This window comes from Artibeus jamaicensis, unplaced genomic scaffold, assembly GCF_021234435.1.
Source record: "Artibeus jamaicensis isolate MK-2021 breed Jamaican fruit bat unplaced genomic scaffold, CSHL_Jam_final scaffold_847, whole genome shotgun sequence".
Lineage (NCBI taxonomy): Eukaryota > Metazoa > Chordata > Mammalia > Chiroptera > Phyllostomidae > Artibeus > Artibeus jamaicensis.
Genome location: NW_026522057.1, coordinates 8601553 through 8613250, shown reverse-complemented (window position 1 = coordinate 8613250; position 11698 = coordinate 8601553). Strand labels below are relative to the sequence as shown.

The following is an 11698-nucleotide window of genomic DNA, read 5'->3' as shown; positions in this document are numbered from 1 at the left end:
TGGCCGCTAAGGTGAAGTCGTCAGAGAAGGCGAGACTGCTCTCTTTTGAGGTGACTGGTGACTTTCTGACCAGAGGCCCTGGTCATGGGACCAGTGAGAGAATGCTTCAACACGGTGCATTCCGTGGTGCTCTCCAGCTGCATTGGGAAGGAAGGGCAACCAACTGGGTACGTGGTGTTGGATGAAGAAATGGCGGGAAAGCGCCGCACTCGCGGCGGTTCGTGTTCTCTGTCCCAGGACAGTGGAGGAAGGGGAGACTGACCAGAGGAGAGAGTAGTTCGAAAAGGGTGGAAGGAGGAGGGGTGCCTGGTGTGAATCTCGGGACGCTTTCCACTGACAGGCGCGGAGGCTGTGTCTGTGGCTCAGCGGGGTCTGGCATCCCGATCTTTTCGCGGGGCACCGTGCGGCGGGACCCTCTGGGAGGACCGCACGCCTCGCCCCGAAGTTCTGTGCCCGGGCTGGCGGCCCTGGGCAGACAGGGCAGTGCGGGCGGGCGCGCGCGTCCCCGACACGTCCTCGGGGCACTGCCCCCTCTGGCGCGCGCCCGCCCGGCCCCGTCTCCGTTCCCTGCCCCGCGCTGGGCTCCGCGCGCCGGGTCTCCAGGGCAGCGCACGCCCCCTCCGCGAGCCGGGACCCCGGACCGCGCGCACCCCGCGCCCCGTCCCCGCCCGCCGGGCGCGCGCGCCGGCTCCCGCTCCCGCTCCAGCTGGCAGCGGCGGCGGCGACGGGGATTGTTTTTGTTGTCGCTGAGGCCGGAAGAGCCGCGGGAGTCGGGTCCCTGTCCCCGGGCCAGGCGCCGCCGCCGCCCCCCGCCCAGCGCCCGCGTCTCCGCGGCGCTCCCCTCCAGCGCCAATATTCCGGAGATCAAGCGTTACGCAGCGGCGGCGGCGGCGGCGGGGCCCGGAGCGGGAGGCGCCGGGGACCGGGGCGAGGCGGCCCCCGCCGCCGCCATGGAGGCGCTCGGACCAGGTGAGGAGAGCGCTCGGGCGGGCTGGGGCCCCGGCAGGGGTTGGTGGGCGGGCGGGACTGTCGCTCTCGGTCGCCCCCACGGCTCGTGAATACCCGGGTTCGGGCCGCCAGGCCCCGGGGAATGGGACCGGAGCCCCACCGCACAGGGCGGGGGGAGCTGACCCGGGCCTCCGGGGGCGGGGACCGCGCCGCAGCTCGGAGAGACGCGGGATCTGGAGGTCGGAGGAAGGGAAGCTCAGGAAGGGGACTCGCGCCTCCAGGTAGTAGAGGGCAGACCTGACCCAGCCTCAGGGAGGTGGTTGAGACGAGGCCAATTCGGGCCCCCGAAGGGATGGTCTGCGGCTGGTGCGCTGCGAAGGCCTGGCCTGGACCGGGCTGGGAAGGTCCCCCACCTACTACCAGGGGTGCTCTTGGTTTGGGGCTGCAGCCCTATTTTTCTTTGCACTGGCAGAGGTCCAGAGCTCTCAGATAAGAAATGCCCCTTGCCCCCAAGGCCAAGGGGCAAAGTACTACTCACCCTTTCTTGAAGGCCCTGGTGGCTCGGGGGATATGGTCCTATGGCTCTGTCTGTCCCTGTGACAGTCCCAAAGTTGTCTGGACTAACACCCTAGTGACAGGCGAATTGGCAGCCAGCCCGCTCCATCACAGACTTTAATGCCCTGAGTTCCCTTCTAACTGGGTTATGAGTTAAGTTTCGAGGATCAGATGAAGAAAGTGCTTTGGAAACTGTAATTTGCTGTCATTATGAGTGGCCTCTGGTTATCTCCCCCATTCTGTCCTAATCAGAGGCACTATTCCATGTTGTAACAAGTGCCCGGCAGACTGGAGCCTGGTGCTCCCACCTCCAACCCCAAAAGGTTTCTAATGCTATGGCTGAGTAGGGAGGGGTATGGGGTCTGGAATAGAATTAACTTTACTCTCCAACCTTATCTATGTAGTGCACTTTAGTTGTAGAGAATTCAGTTTTTTTAATGTGTAGAAAATTTACTTTACCTTTTGAGTTTGGAAACTTTCCAGGTTTGTTTACTTAGAATTTGTTTACATCACTGAACGACTTAATCCCACCCAAATTTCTTGTTCAAACTATTTTTTTTCAAAAGGACCTCATAATAAAATGTCATATGCCTTTTTTAAATAAATTGCTTTTGTCACAGTAATATCATTTGATAAACTTCAGTGTATTATGCTGGGTTACTTCAGCCATAGCCCCTGGCTAAAGGCATGATCAAGTCTTTAGGAATGTAACAGACTTCTGTTCAAATCCAATCTAGTAATTTAATAGTTGTATAACCTTGGGCAAATTACTTAATTCCTTTGAACTTTCATTTCCTCATCTATAAAATGAAGTGATAATAATTACTGGTGTAGATTGTTGTGAGAATGAAATGAGATAATATATGTGAGAAGTCTTGTAGAGACCAATGCACTATAGATATTAACAAATGTGTGTGTGTGTGTGTCCCCGCGGCCCCCCCCCCCTTAGTAACTCGTAATTGAAGCAACTGTTGCATTTTACAGACTGGTATTGAAAGAGACTATGTAACTGTGTGTACATGCTGATTTTCATGGCAAAGATCAACCTGGTGGTGTTGGGAATGTCCCAGGGATTTTTTGTTGTTGTTTGATTTTAGCTTTTGCAGATTTGAGGATTTGCCAATTCACCTAGGATTGTGGAAAATGAATTCTCACTACCCACATTTATAAGATGCTAATGAATAAGCCAAAATGTCACATAGATCTTTTCTGTTGCCTGGAACATTTTCTTGTCTGCTCTCTGGCAAACTCCTCTTTTGGTGTCATAGTACCTTGGAAACCCAGTTAATAACAAGAAGCTGCTTGCCAAGCACAGAACCAGAGCAAAGGGAGTTGGAAGTCTTGTGGGATATTTTGTCCTGGTTGTTTCAGAGAGGAGAGGAGCTTTCCTGCCTCTTCTTTGTTGAAAGCACACTGATCTGGAGCTTTGTGCCCTCACCTGAACAGTTATTAAGGTGTTCTTAGTCTTCCTCTGCTCTCCCTCACCCCACTTCCGTTTTGGACAACAGTACCTGGGAAATATATTCAGAACCATTTCTTTTGGTCATAGTAGTGATAAGTTTTATTTTTACAGTGCTTCACAGTTTGGAAAGTGCCTTCATAGTGGTTAGCTCCATTTGATTTCTCTGTGAAGTAAGGGAAACAGACATTATCCCCATTTTACAGATGAGAAAAGAAATGTAGAGAGCTTAATTGGCTTGGTCAGGTCTCAAGGCTGAGTGGTGAAATGAGGGTGAGCCTGGGTCATCTGTCCTGGTCCAATGCCGTCCTTTTCCTTTAAGGCTAACTTCATCCAATCTATGTTGTCATATTTGTCATTTCTGGAAGAAGTAATTTTCTGACTTGTCACCAAATTTTTCTGATGCCCCCAATATAAAGTCCAAGGACCTTCAAGCACCATAATATTTATGCAAGTATAATCTACTAGCTAACATTTACTGAGCACTTACTATTATTACGGGGCACCGTGTTAAGCCATTTAGATACATTATCTCATGGGATGCTCACAATAGCCTTAAGAGATAGATGCTCACAATAGCCTTAAGAGATAGATTATTACCACACATTCCCCTTGTATAGATAAGAAAACTGAGGCACAGAGAGGCTGAGAAACTTGACCGAGGTCATGCGGTTCGGGAGCTGTAAACCAGGACCAAAACCCAGGCAGCTGGGTGCCAGAGCTTTAGCCACTGTGCCTTTTCTTCACAAGTAGTTCACTAAACTCAAAGAACCAGCTTTTGGAATGGAAAATTTTAGAATATAGTTTTCTAAATAAATCTTCTACACTTACTAAAAGAAATGGTCGCTCACCTTCTGACTTTTCTTTCTTGCCAATGAAAAGAAACACTATTTTCTTTTCTCCATTTCTTAATCCCTTTCACTTATTTCCTCTGTCTCTGTCCCTTGGGTACCAAGCAGTTTAGTGAGGTAGAGATTCCACAGGATTGTGGAGTATACTGGGGAGGGAGGGCTCTGGACCGGCAGATAGGAGACCTGTATCCTAGTCACAATTTAAAATCAAAGTCTTCGAGCTGAGCAGGAAATAAGATCAAATTAAATTAAATTGAATTAAAGTCATATATCCTTGAGTAAGTTATTTGACCCAAATTTCTGATTCAAAATGTCTATCATCAAGCTGGATTTCATCCAACGTTATGATACAATGATTGCTTAAGTGTTGGTTGGGATATGCAGGGCTGACTTATCTATATGATTTGATTCAGTGTGCCAGTCACCTTTGATATTATTTATTATTTACCTCTTACCTTGTTTATAAATATCTTTTCACACCCAGAGCAAATCCCCTTTTACACTAGAAGTGGAACTCATCTCCAAGCAATAGTATCTTAAATATAAATTATGTGCTTTGTTTTAATGAAAAATAATGGTCAATTCTTGGGTTTGAGGAATAATAAGGTTTCTGTTTAGCTTCTATCTGGAACTGCTACAAGGATTATTGGTAGTGGTCAGTTGAACATTCATGGAATTTCTACAATGTGCTGGTCATTGAATTAGGTCTTGAGGAGGTAACAATGAACCGGAGGTCCATTTCTTCTAAGTTTACAGTCTCGAGGAGGAAACAGTAATTAGCAGGCTGTTTCTATGTACTTGCCCTGAGTGCTCCATCATACAGAGAGTCTTGGAACACAGGGGATGCATCTTCCAGTCTGGGAGATTCTGGAGGTTGTCCGAGTTGGTCACACCTGCCCTGAGTTTTGAAGGATGAGTAGAATTTAGGGGATGAATGAACATGAGTTTAATATGTGCAAAGATTCAGTACTTAAAGAATTTGTACATGGTGATCTGTCAGCACAAACGTCACTAGAGTGTTTGCTTTGGTGTTCCTAAGTGGTGTTGGACAAGACAGCATCTTGCCTCAAAGTTTTCTTTGCTCAGTGATTGTCTTTGTTCTTGGTAAAATGCCATCGCAATAAAAGAGCCTGTTGTAACTTTCCACGGTAACCATAGCCCACTTTACTGAACACCTATTCATAGCAGAATATATTTTTATGTGTATATTTTTAGGCCAGTATCTATTTGACATTATCTTCAGAAAGGAGTGAGGTTTTTTGTAGACAAATATTTCCCAGACTGTGTTTTCCCAAACCCACTACAAGTCAGTAGCATCCCCAAGTGTGGCAACTAAAAATATCTCCAGACATTTGCCTGTTTCCTGGGGCACAAAATCTCCCCTGGGTCAAGAAGGACTGTGAGTCCTTGAAGACAGAAGCTGTCTTTTTTTCTGAGTCCATAGTGCAGATTAGACATGTAATAAGTGAATAAATGTTTGTTAAATAAAACAAACAAACAAACCTTATGATTAGAAAATACCAGATTATCCAGATTCTTAAAACATCAGGTTATAGACAAGAAAGTTTAACATTATTGATCTTGTTTCATGATCTAAATTAACAAGTAAATTGATCAATATAACTGCTGTTGAACCTCCTCCTGTCTCTACAAACTAATCATAATGCAGGCCGGTTTGTGGAAGATCAATGGATCCTCTCTACCCCGAACATGGTGATGGCACCCAGGGTCTGGAGATTTCCATTTAAAATGCACACAATTTTGTAAGCCTGTCTGTAGATCCACTGATGCTCATAAAAGGCTTTTTCCAGTGGCTGACACCTGAGAGGAGTTCATCATACTGTCTGGCTAACTTTGATGTTCCTCATATTCAAAATAACCGCAACATTGGAAATCTAGAGAACCTGAGGTACAGAAAACACCCCAACTCTTTATTTCTTAGTGTGTTTAGTGAATAATAAGGTCTCAGTAATTGTAGCTATCATCATCCTCATCATCCTCATGAAGGGAATATCATTCTTCATGGCCAGATGGCACATCGAATGTCTCTCAATCTCTTCAGGGCCTCCGACCAGCCTGTTCCAGCCACCCCGCCGTCCTGGCCTTGGAACTGTTGGGAAACCCATTCGACTGTTAGCCAATCATTTTCAGGTCCAGATCCCCAAAATAGACGTGTATCACTACGACGTGGACATTAAACCAGAAAAACGGCCTCGTAGGGTCAACAGGTAAGGGTGAGAAAGAGTAGACTTCTGTATAAATGCATATAGTTTATTTGTTACATATCCTACTGTCCTCTCATTTTTATTTTGTTCTCTAGTTCTTTCAACACGTAGGCTTTGTTTTTCTCTGAGGTGATAGGTTCCTTTGCTGTCTCATACTTGGTTATCCTCCGCAGATCCTAGCAGAGTGCTGGCTCCATCACAGTTCAATCAGTAAACACTTCCTGAAGGAAGAAGAAAAGTCACTCTTTCTATCCAAGGGTAGCAGAAATTTATAAAAGTAGGTGAAGACATTAGTGTCTATGGGAAATAGAACTGTCTGGAAATTCAGATTTTATTGTTAAGTGTTGGCGATGGACATGAGAAAAATCTAAGTGGAAAGACAGACGGATCATCCTGGAGTATTGAAGGAAGCGAGCTGAGGAAGAAGTTCTGTTTACTTCTGCCTTATCCAGGAGGGGTGCGGGTGAGGTGATTTAAGCATTATGGGCTCTGTGACAGGAATTGACCAAGTGTGAAGACATGGCCCGGTACAGATACTCTTACGGGCTATAGCCCCCTACAGATACTCTATGGGGTGCTGAGAACAGCCATTTTCCTTCTCTTTCTTTCTGTACATTGCTATTCAAGCAGTCTTTAGCATTCGGATTCTTGCTTTTCGGAGAATGCTCTTGTTATCACTAACGTTGGTAAGACGCAGCAGCTGACTTTTCATTGACTCTATCACTCCACAGTCTCCCAGACTCTGACTTAAACTATGTACTCTTTTTTAAAAAAATATTTTACCTATTTATTTTTAGAGAGAGGGGAAGGGAAGGAGAAAGAATGGGAGAGAAACATCAATGTGCGGTTGCCTGTCATCTGTCCCCCACTGGGGACCTGGCCTGCAACCAGGGCATGTGCCCTGACTGGGAATTGAACCAGCGACCCTTTGCTCCACAGGCCCATGCTCAATCCACTGAGCTACACCAGCCAGGGCAAACTATGTACTCTTGTTTTCCTGCAACTGCGTTTATTTCAGGGCCCGCATACGGTGTGATCTGGCATATATGCAAGAACACTTCAGTAGAGCTACGCATGCTTGAGAGAAAGGCTTTCTTTCTAAAAAGAAAGAAACTACATTGGTAGTCTTTGTGGATTGAGGATATTTCACAACATTTTCTTCTCTACACTGCTTGGGGACGCTCTGGGATAAAACAAGAGAGTATGCAGAATTATAAATAGTCAACCTCTTTGACTGTAGTCAAAACTCCTTTGACTATAGACTGAATAGTCAACCCATAGATGTTGAATTACTCCTTTGAATATGGTGCGTCTTAGATTTATTGATCCTCAGATTTCTGAATTTCTTCCTGCTTTCTTTTCCAAAACCAGTATACTTGAAGAAGAATGTATATTTTGATAGAAAACTTACCGTTTTCAATATGAACATGCCACACTGAGAGAGGTTATTCTTTCTAATAAGGCTGTTTATCATAGGAGAGGGATTTGGAAAGCAGGAGAATGAGAGGATGCCATAAATCTTACCACTCTTTCCTTTTATTCCCCCCTTTTGTTATCATCTCATAGTTGCTTTTGTTCACTTGTTATTACCTTTCCTTGGTTAACTGTTGTTTTAATTGCTTAAATCAACGGTCGCTTAAACTCTTACTTTTCCCCGAGGACTTTTGAGCTGAATTTAGATGATCAGGGTACGATGATAGTGTCCTTACTGTTCGCCGCTTTTCCGAGCTAACCTCCCGTCTCCATCACTGTTAAGGGAGGTAGTAGACACCATGGTGCGGCACTTCAAGATGCAGATATTTGGTGACCGCCAGCCCGGCTATGATGGCAAAAGGAACATGTACACCGCCCACCCACTGCCAATCGGACGGGACAGGGTAAGTGTTGACAGTAGAACGATTGATTAGATTTGGGTCTAATTGAATAGTAATTACACAGGACAGAAATGTCTCCTCTTCTAATAACAATTCAATTCTTAGTTGTTTCTCATAGTGATCATAGGTTTTTTTGTCCATCTTCTCTTCTCCCATAGTTAATCGGTAATTGAACATTAGATGAACATTAGAATTTAGGTTAATTATGTCATCTTTATACATATTCCAAATTTCTCACATTGTTAAAGTGTTACCTGAATCTGAACTTGGAGTTTTGACACATTACAGAATTTTATATAACACTCATTTATGAAAATATACATAATACCACAGTAGCTTTTTAAAAAATTATTTTTAAAATTAAGAAAGCAATGTGTAAATATATACTCATTATAAAGTCATTTGGACAATCTAGAAATGCTGGGACGACCTGCCTCTCTACCTGCCCTCAACCCCATTCTCCTTTTCAGAGGAAACTACTCTGATAGTTTGGTGTGTGTCCTTCCGGATGTTTTCCTGTGCACCAGCTATTCGTGCATTTACTCACGTACATTTTTATTTGTTTCCATATTGTTCTGGTATATTTTTTTCATTTAACAATATGTCTGGGGATTCTTTCCATTTTTGTACCTTTAAATCTACCCTATTATTTTATAAATTGATTTGAGAGAGAAACATCAATTTGTTGTTCCACTTACGTATGCATTCATTGATTGCTTCTTGTATGTGCCCTGATAGGGAGACTGAACCTGCAACTTTAGCTTATTAGAACAATGCTCTAACCAACTGAGCTACCCTGCCAGGGCCTTTATTATTTTTTCATTCAGAAAAATTTGCCCTGGTTGGTGTGGCTCAGTGGATTGAGCACTGGCCTTTGAACCAAAGGGTCATTGGTTCGAATCCCAGTCTAGGGCACATGCCTGGATTGCCAGCCTGGTCCCCATATGGAGGTGCATGGGAGGCAACCACACATTGATATTTCTCTCCCTCTTTTTCTCCCTCCTTTTCTCTAAAAATAAATATATAAAATATTTTTAAAAATTTTTTTACTATGGTAAAGTATACATAACATAGAATTTACCATTTTAACCATTTTTAAGTGTAGAGTTCTGTGGCATTAAGTATAGTCACACTGTTGTGCAATTGTGACCACTGTCCACCTCAGAAGTTTTCATCACCCCAGACTGAACCTCTGCCCGTTCAGCTGGAACTCCTACCTCCTTCCTCCCCCAGCCTCCAGTCTCCACTCATCTACTTTCTGTCTCTATGACTTTGACTAGTCTGGGGGCTTCGTCTAAGAAGCAGTTATTGTGTGCTTCTTAGCACACAATATTGTGTGATTCGTCTAAGAATCACACAATATTTGTCATTTTGTGTCTGGGTTTATTTCCCTTAGCACGGTGTTTTTAAGGTTCATAGATTTCGTAGCATCTACCTTATTTTTAAATGATCATATCATATTAATATTTGATACTAAATCATTTCCCTATTGATGGACATGCAAGTTGTTTCTGGTGGTTTGCAGTTACAGAAGTGTGAATATCTTTATGCATATACTATACTGAAGAGTTCTGGGAATTTTCTCTCAGCCTTTGTAAATATACACGTGTATGTATTTTTCCTTAGGTTGATATGGAAGTGACCCTTCCAGGTGAGGGGAAAGACCAGACCTTTAAAGTGTCTGTTCAGTGGGTGTCAGTTGTGAGCCTTCAGTTGCTTTTAGAAGCTTTAGCTGGACACTTGAATGAAGTCCCAGATGACTCCGTACAAGCACTTGATGTTATCACAAGACACCTTCCCTCCATGAGGTTAGTCCCTTAGTTTGAATTCTTTGCCACAGATATCGGACCTTTTTTGTTTTTGATAGTTTGCATTGGAGCCACTGAAAGGTTTCTACATAAGTCATAGTTTAAACTTTGTTTCAATTTACAAAGTGGAAAGTGAAATGAAAGACTTTTCCAGTTGTTATTGTAAAACATGCAAACTTTCATCTCTTCAGGTACACTCCAGTGGGCCGTTCCTTTTTCTCACCTCCGGAAGGTTACTACCACCCTCTGGGAGGGGGCAGGGAGGTTTGGTTTGGCTTTCATCAGTCTGTGAGACCTGCCATGTGGAATATGATGCTCAATATTGATGGTAGGATGGGATTCTCTTTCCTCTTAAGTCTTTTGGCCGATTTTCTCGGTCCTGTCTCTTTCCCTGAAGCTACGTATCCTTTCTCTCTCTTTGTTAGTATCTGCAACTGCCTTCTACCGGGCTCAGCCTATCATTGAATTCATGTGTGAGGTTTTAGACATTCAGAACATCAATGAACAGACCAAACCTCTAACAGACTCCCAACGTGTCAAGTTTACCAAAGAAATCAGAGGTAGGTATTTGCATTACCGTAGTCTTGGAGAGGCAGTTCAGTGTGGTGCAAGGAGCATGGTCTTGGAGTCGGACTCACCTGGGCTGTGGTCCCACCCCAGCTAGATCCATGGGACCTTGGGCAAGGTACTTAACCACTGTGAGCCTTAAATTACTCATCTCCAAGGTAAGATGTATCGATGTATCTAGTAAGACTGTTGTGAGAATTAAACCCAATTAGATTTGTAAGCTTAAATGCAATTAGATTCATAGTTCCTAGCATAATACCTGACACATAACAGGTACTTACTATTTTAAAAACTTCTATTTTAATAAACTAACACAAGTTTGTTTATTTTCCTTTTGGAATTTTTTTCTTCTTTGCTTGTGATCTTCTCTCGCTAGAATATAAGTTTCATTAGCACCTGAACATAATGGATGCATAGTAATTATGTATTGAATGAAGTAATAAATTAAAGTGGTTGCAAATCTTAAATCATCTGGGTTCTAGTATTTTCTGCTTAGCTGAGGCTTTTTGTCTACACATAATGAAATTATTCCCATAGCCTTGCAACTTATGTCCTGTACAATGGCATGTCTTTCTGAAGACATTCGAATCTGTTTTTCTCTTATCCTTAGGCTTCTAATTAATACTGATGTTTTAACTTTGTTTTTCAACTTCAGGTCTTAAAGTTGAGGTGACTCACTGTGGACAGATGAAGCGAAAATACCGAGTTTGCAATGTGACTAGACGGCCAGCCAGTCATCAAACGTATGTTAAGCACGTCTCGAATGATGGTGTTGCATTTTTGCTAACAGAGGAAGCTACTATCATCAGTTGAGAAATTGGTATCTCATATTGTGATTTTTCAAAACCACTGAGATCTTCACATTTAAGCGCCAAAGCTTTAACAATGTTTTAAAATTTTTTGATAGACATTTGTAAAACTTTTTTAAAATTTTTTATTTAGTTATTTTTTAAGTACAGTTTTCTGTTTATTTCTCCCATTCCAGCCCACCCTTCCCCCATGCACCCCACCTCCCTCCCATTTCCCCCGCCCTTAGCTATCATCTCTGTGTCCCTTATACTTGTTCCTCTAAATCCCTCCCATTTTTTCCCCTTAAATTCCCTCCACTCTCCCCTCTGGTTGTAGTCACCCTATTCTCTGTTTCAGTGTATTTGTTTTTATTCTGCTTGCTTGTTTGTTTTGTTGTTTAGCTTCCTGTTAAAGGTGAGATCATATGGTATTTGTCTTTCAACCCCTGGCTGATTTCACTCAGCATAATGCTTTCCAGTTCCATCCATGTTGTTGCAAAGGGTAGTAGTTCCTTCTTTCTCTCTGCTGCATAGAATTCCATTGTGTATATGTACCACAATTTTTTGATCCATTCATTTACTGACGGGCACCTAGGTTGCTTCCAGCTCTTGGCTATTGTAAA

At 43.6% G+C, this 11698-nt stretch overlaps 1 protein-coding gene across 1 annotated transcript in view; it reads left to right on the top strand.

Annotated features, from left to right (window-relative positions):
• The first annotated feature begins 557 nt into the window (after positions 1-557).
• Positions 558-11698, top strand: part of LOC119052242 (protein argonaute-4) — a 36017-nt gene continuing 24876 nt past the window's right edge. The window contains exons 1-7 of the mRNA XM_037149319.2: positions 558-969; positions 5876-6041; positions 7795-7915; positions 9539-9720; positions 9912-10048; positions 10146-10280; positions 10943-11030. Coding sequence (XP_037005214.1) covers positions 951-969; positions 5876-6041; positions 7795-7915; positions 9539-9720; positions 9912-10048; positions 10146-10280; positions 10943-11030 — 848 coding nt within the window. The 5' untranslated portion in view covers positions 558-950. The remainder of the gene's footprint in view (positions 970-5875; positions 6042-7794; positions 7916-9538; positions 9721-9911; positions 10049-10145; positions 10281-10942; positions 11031-11698) is intronic.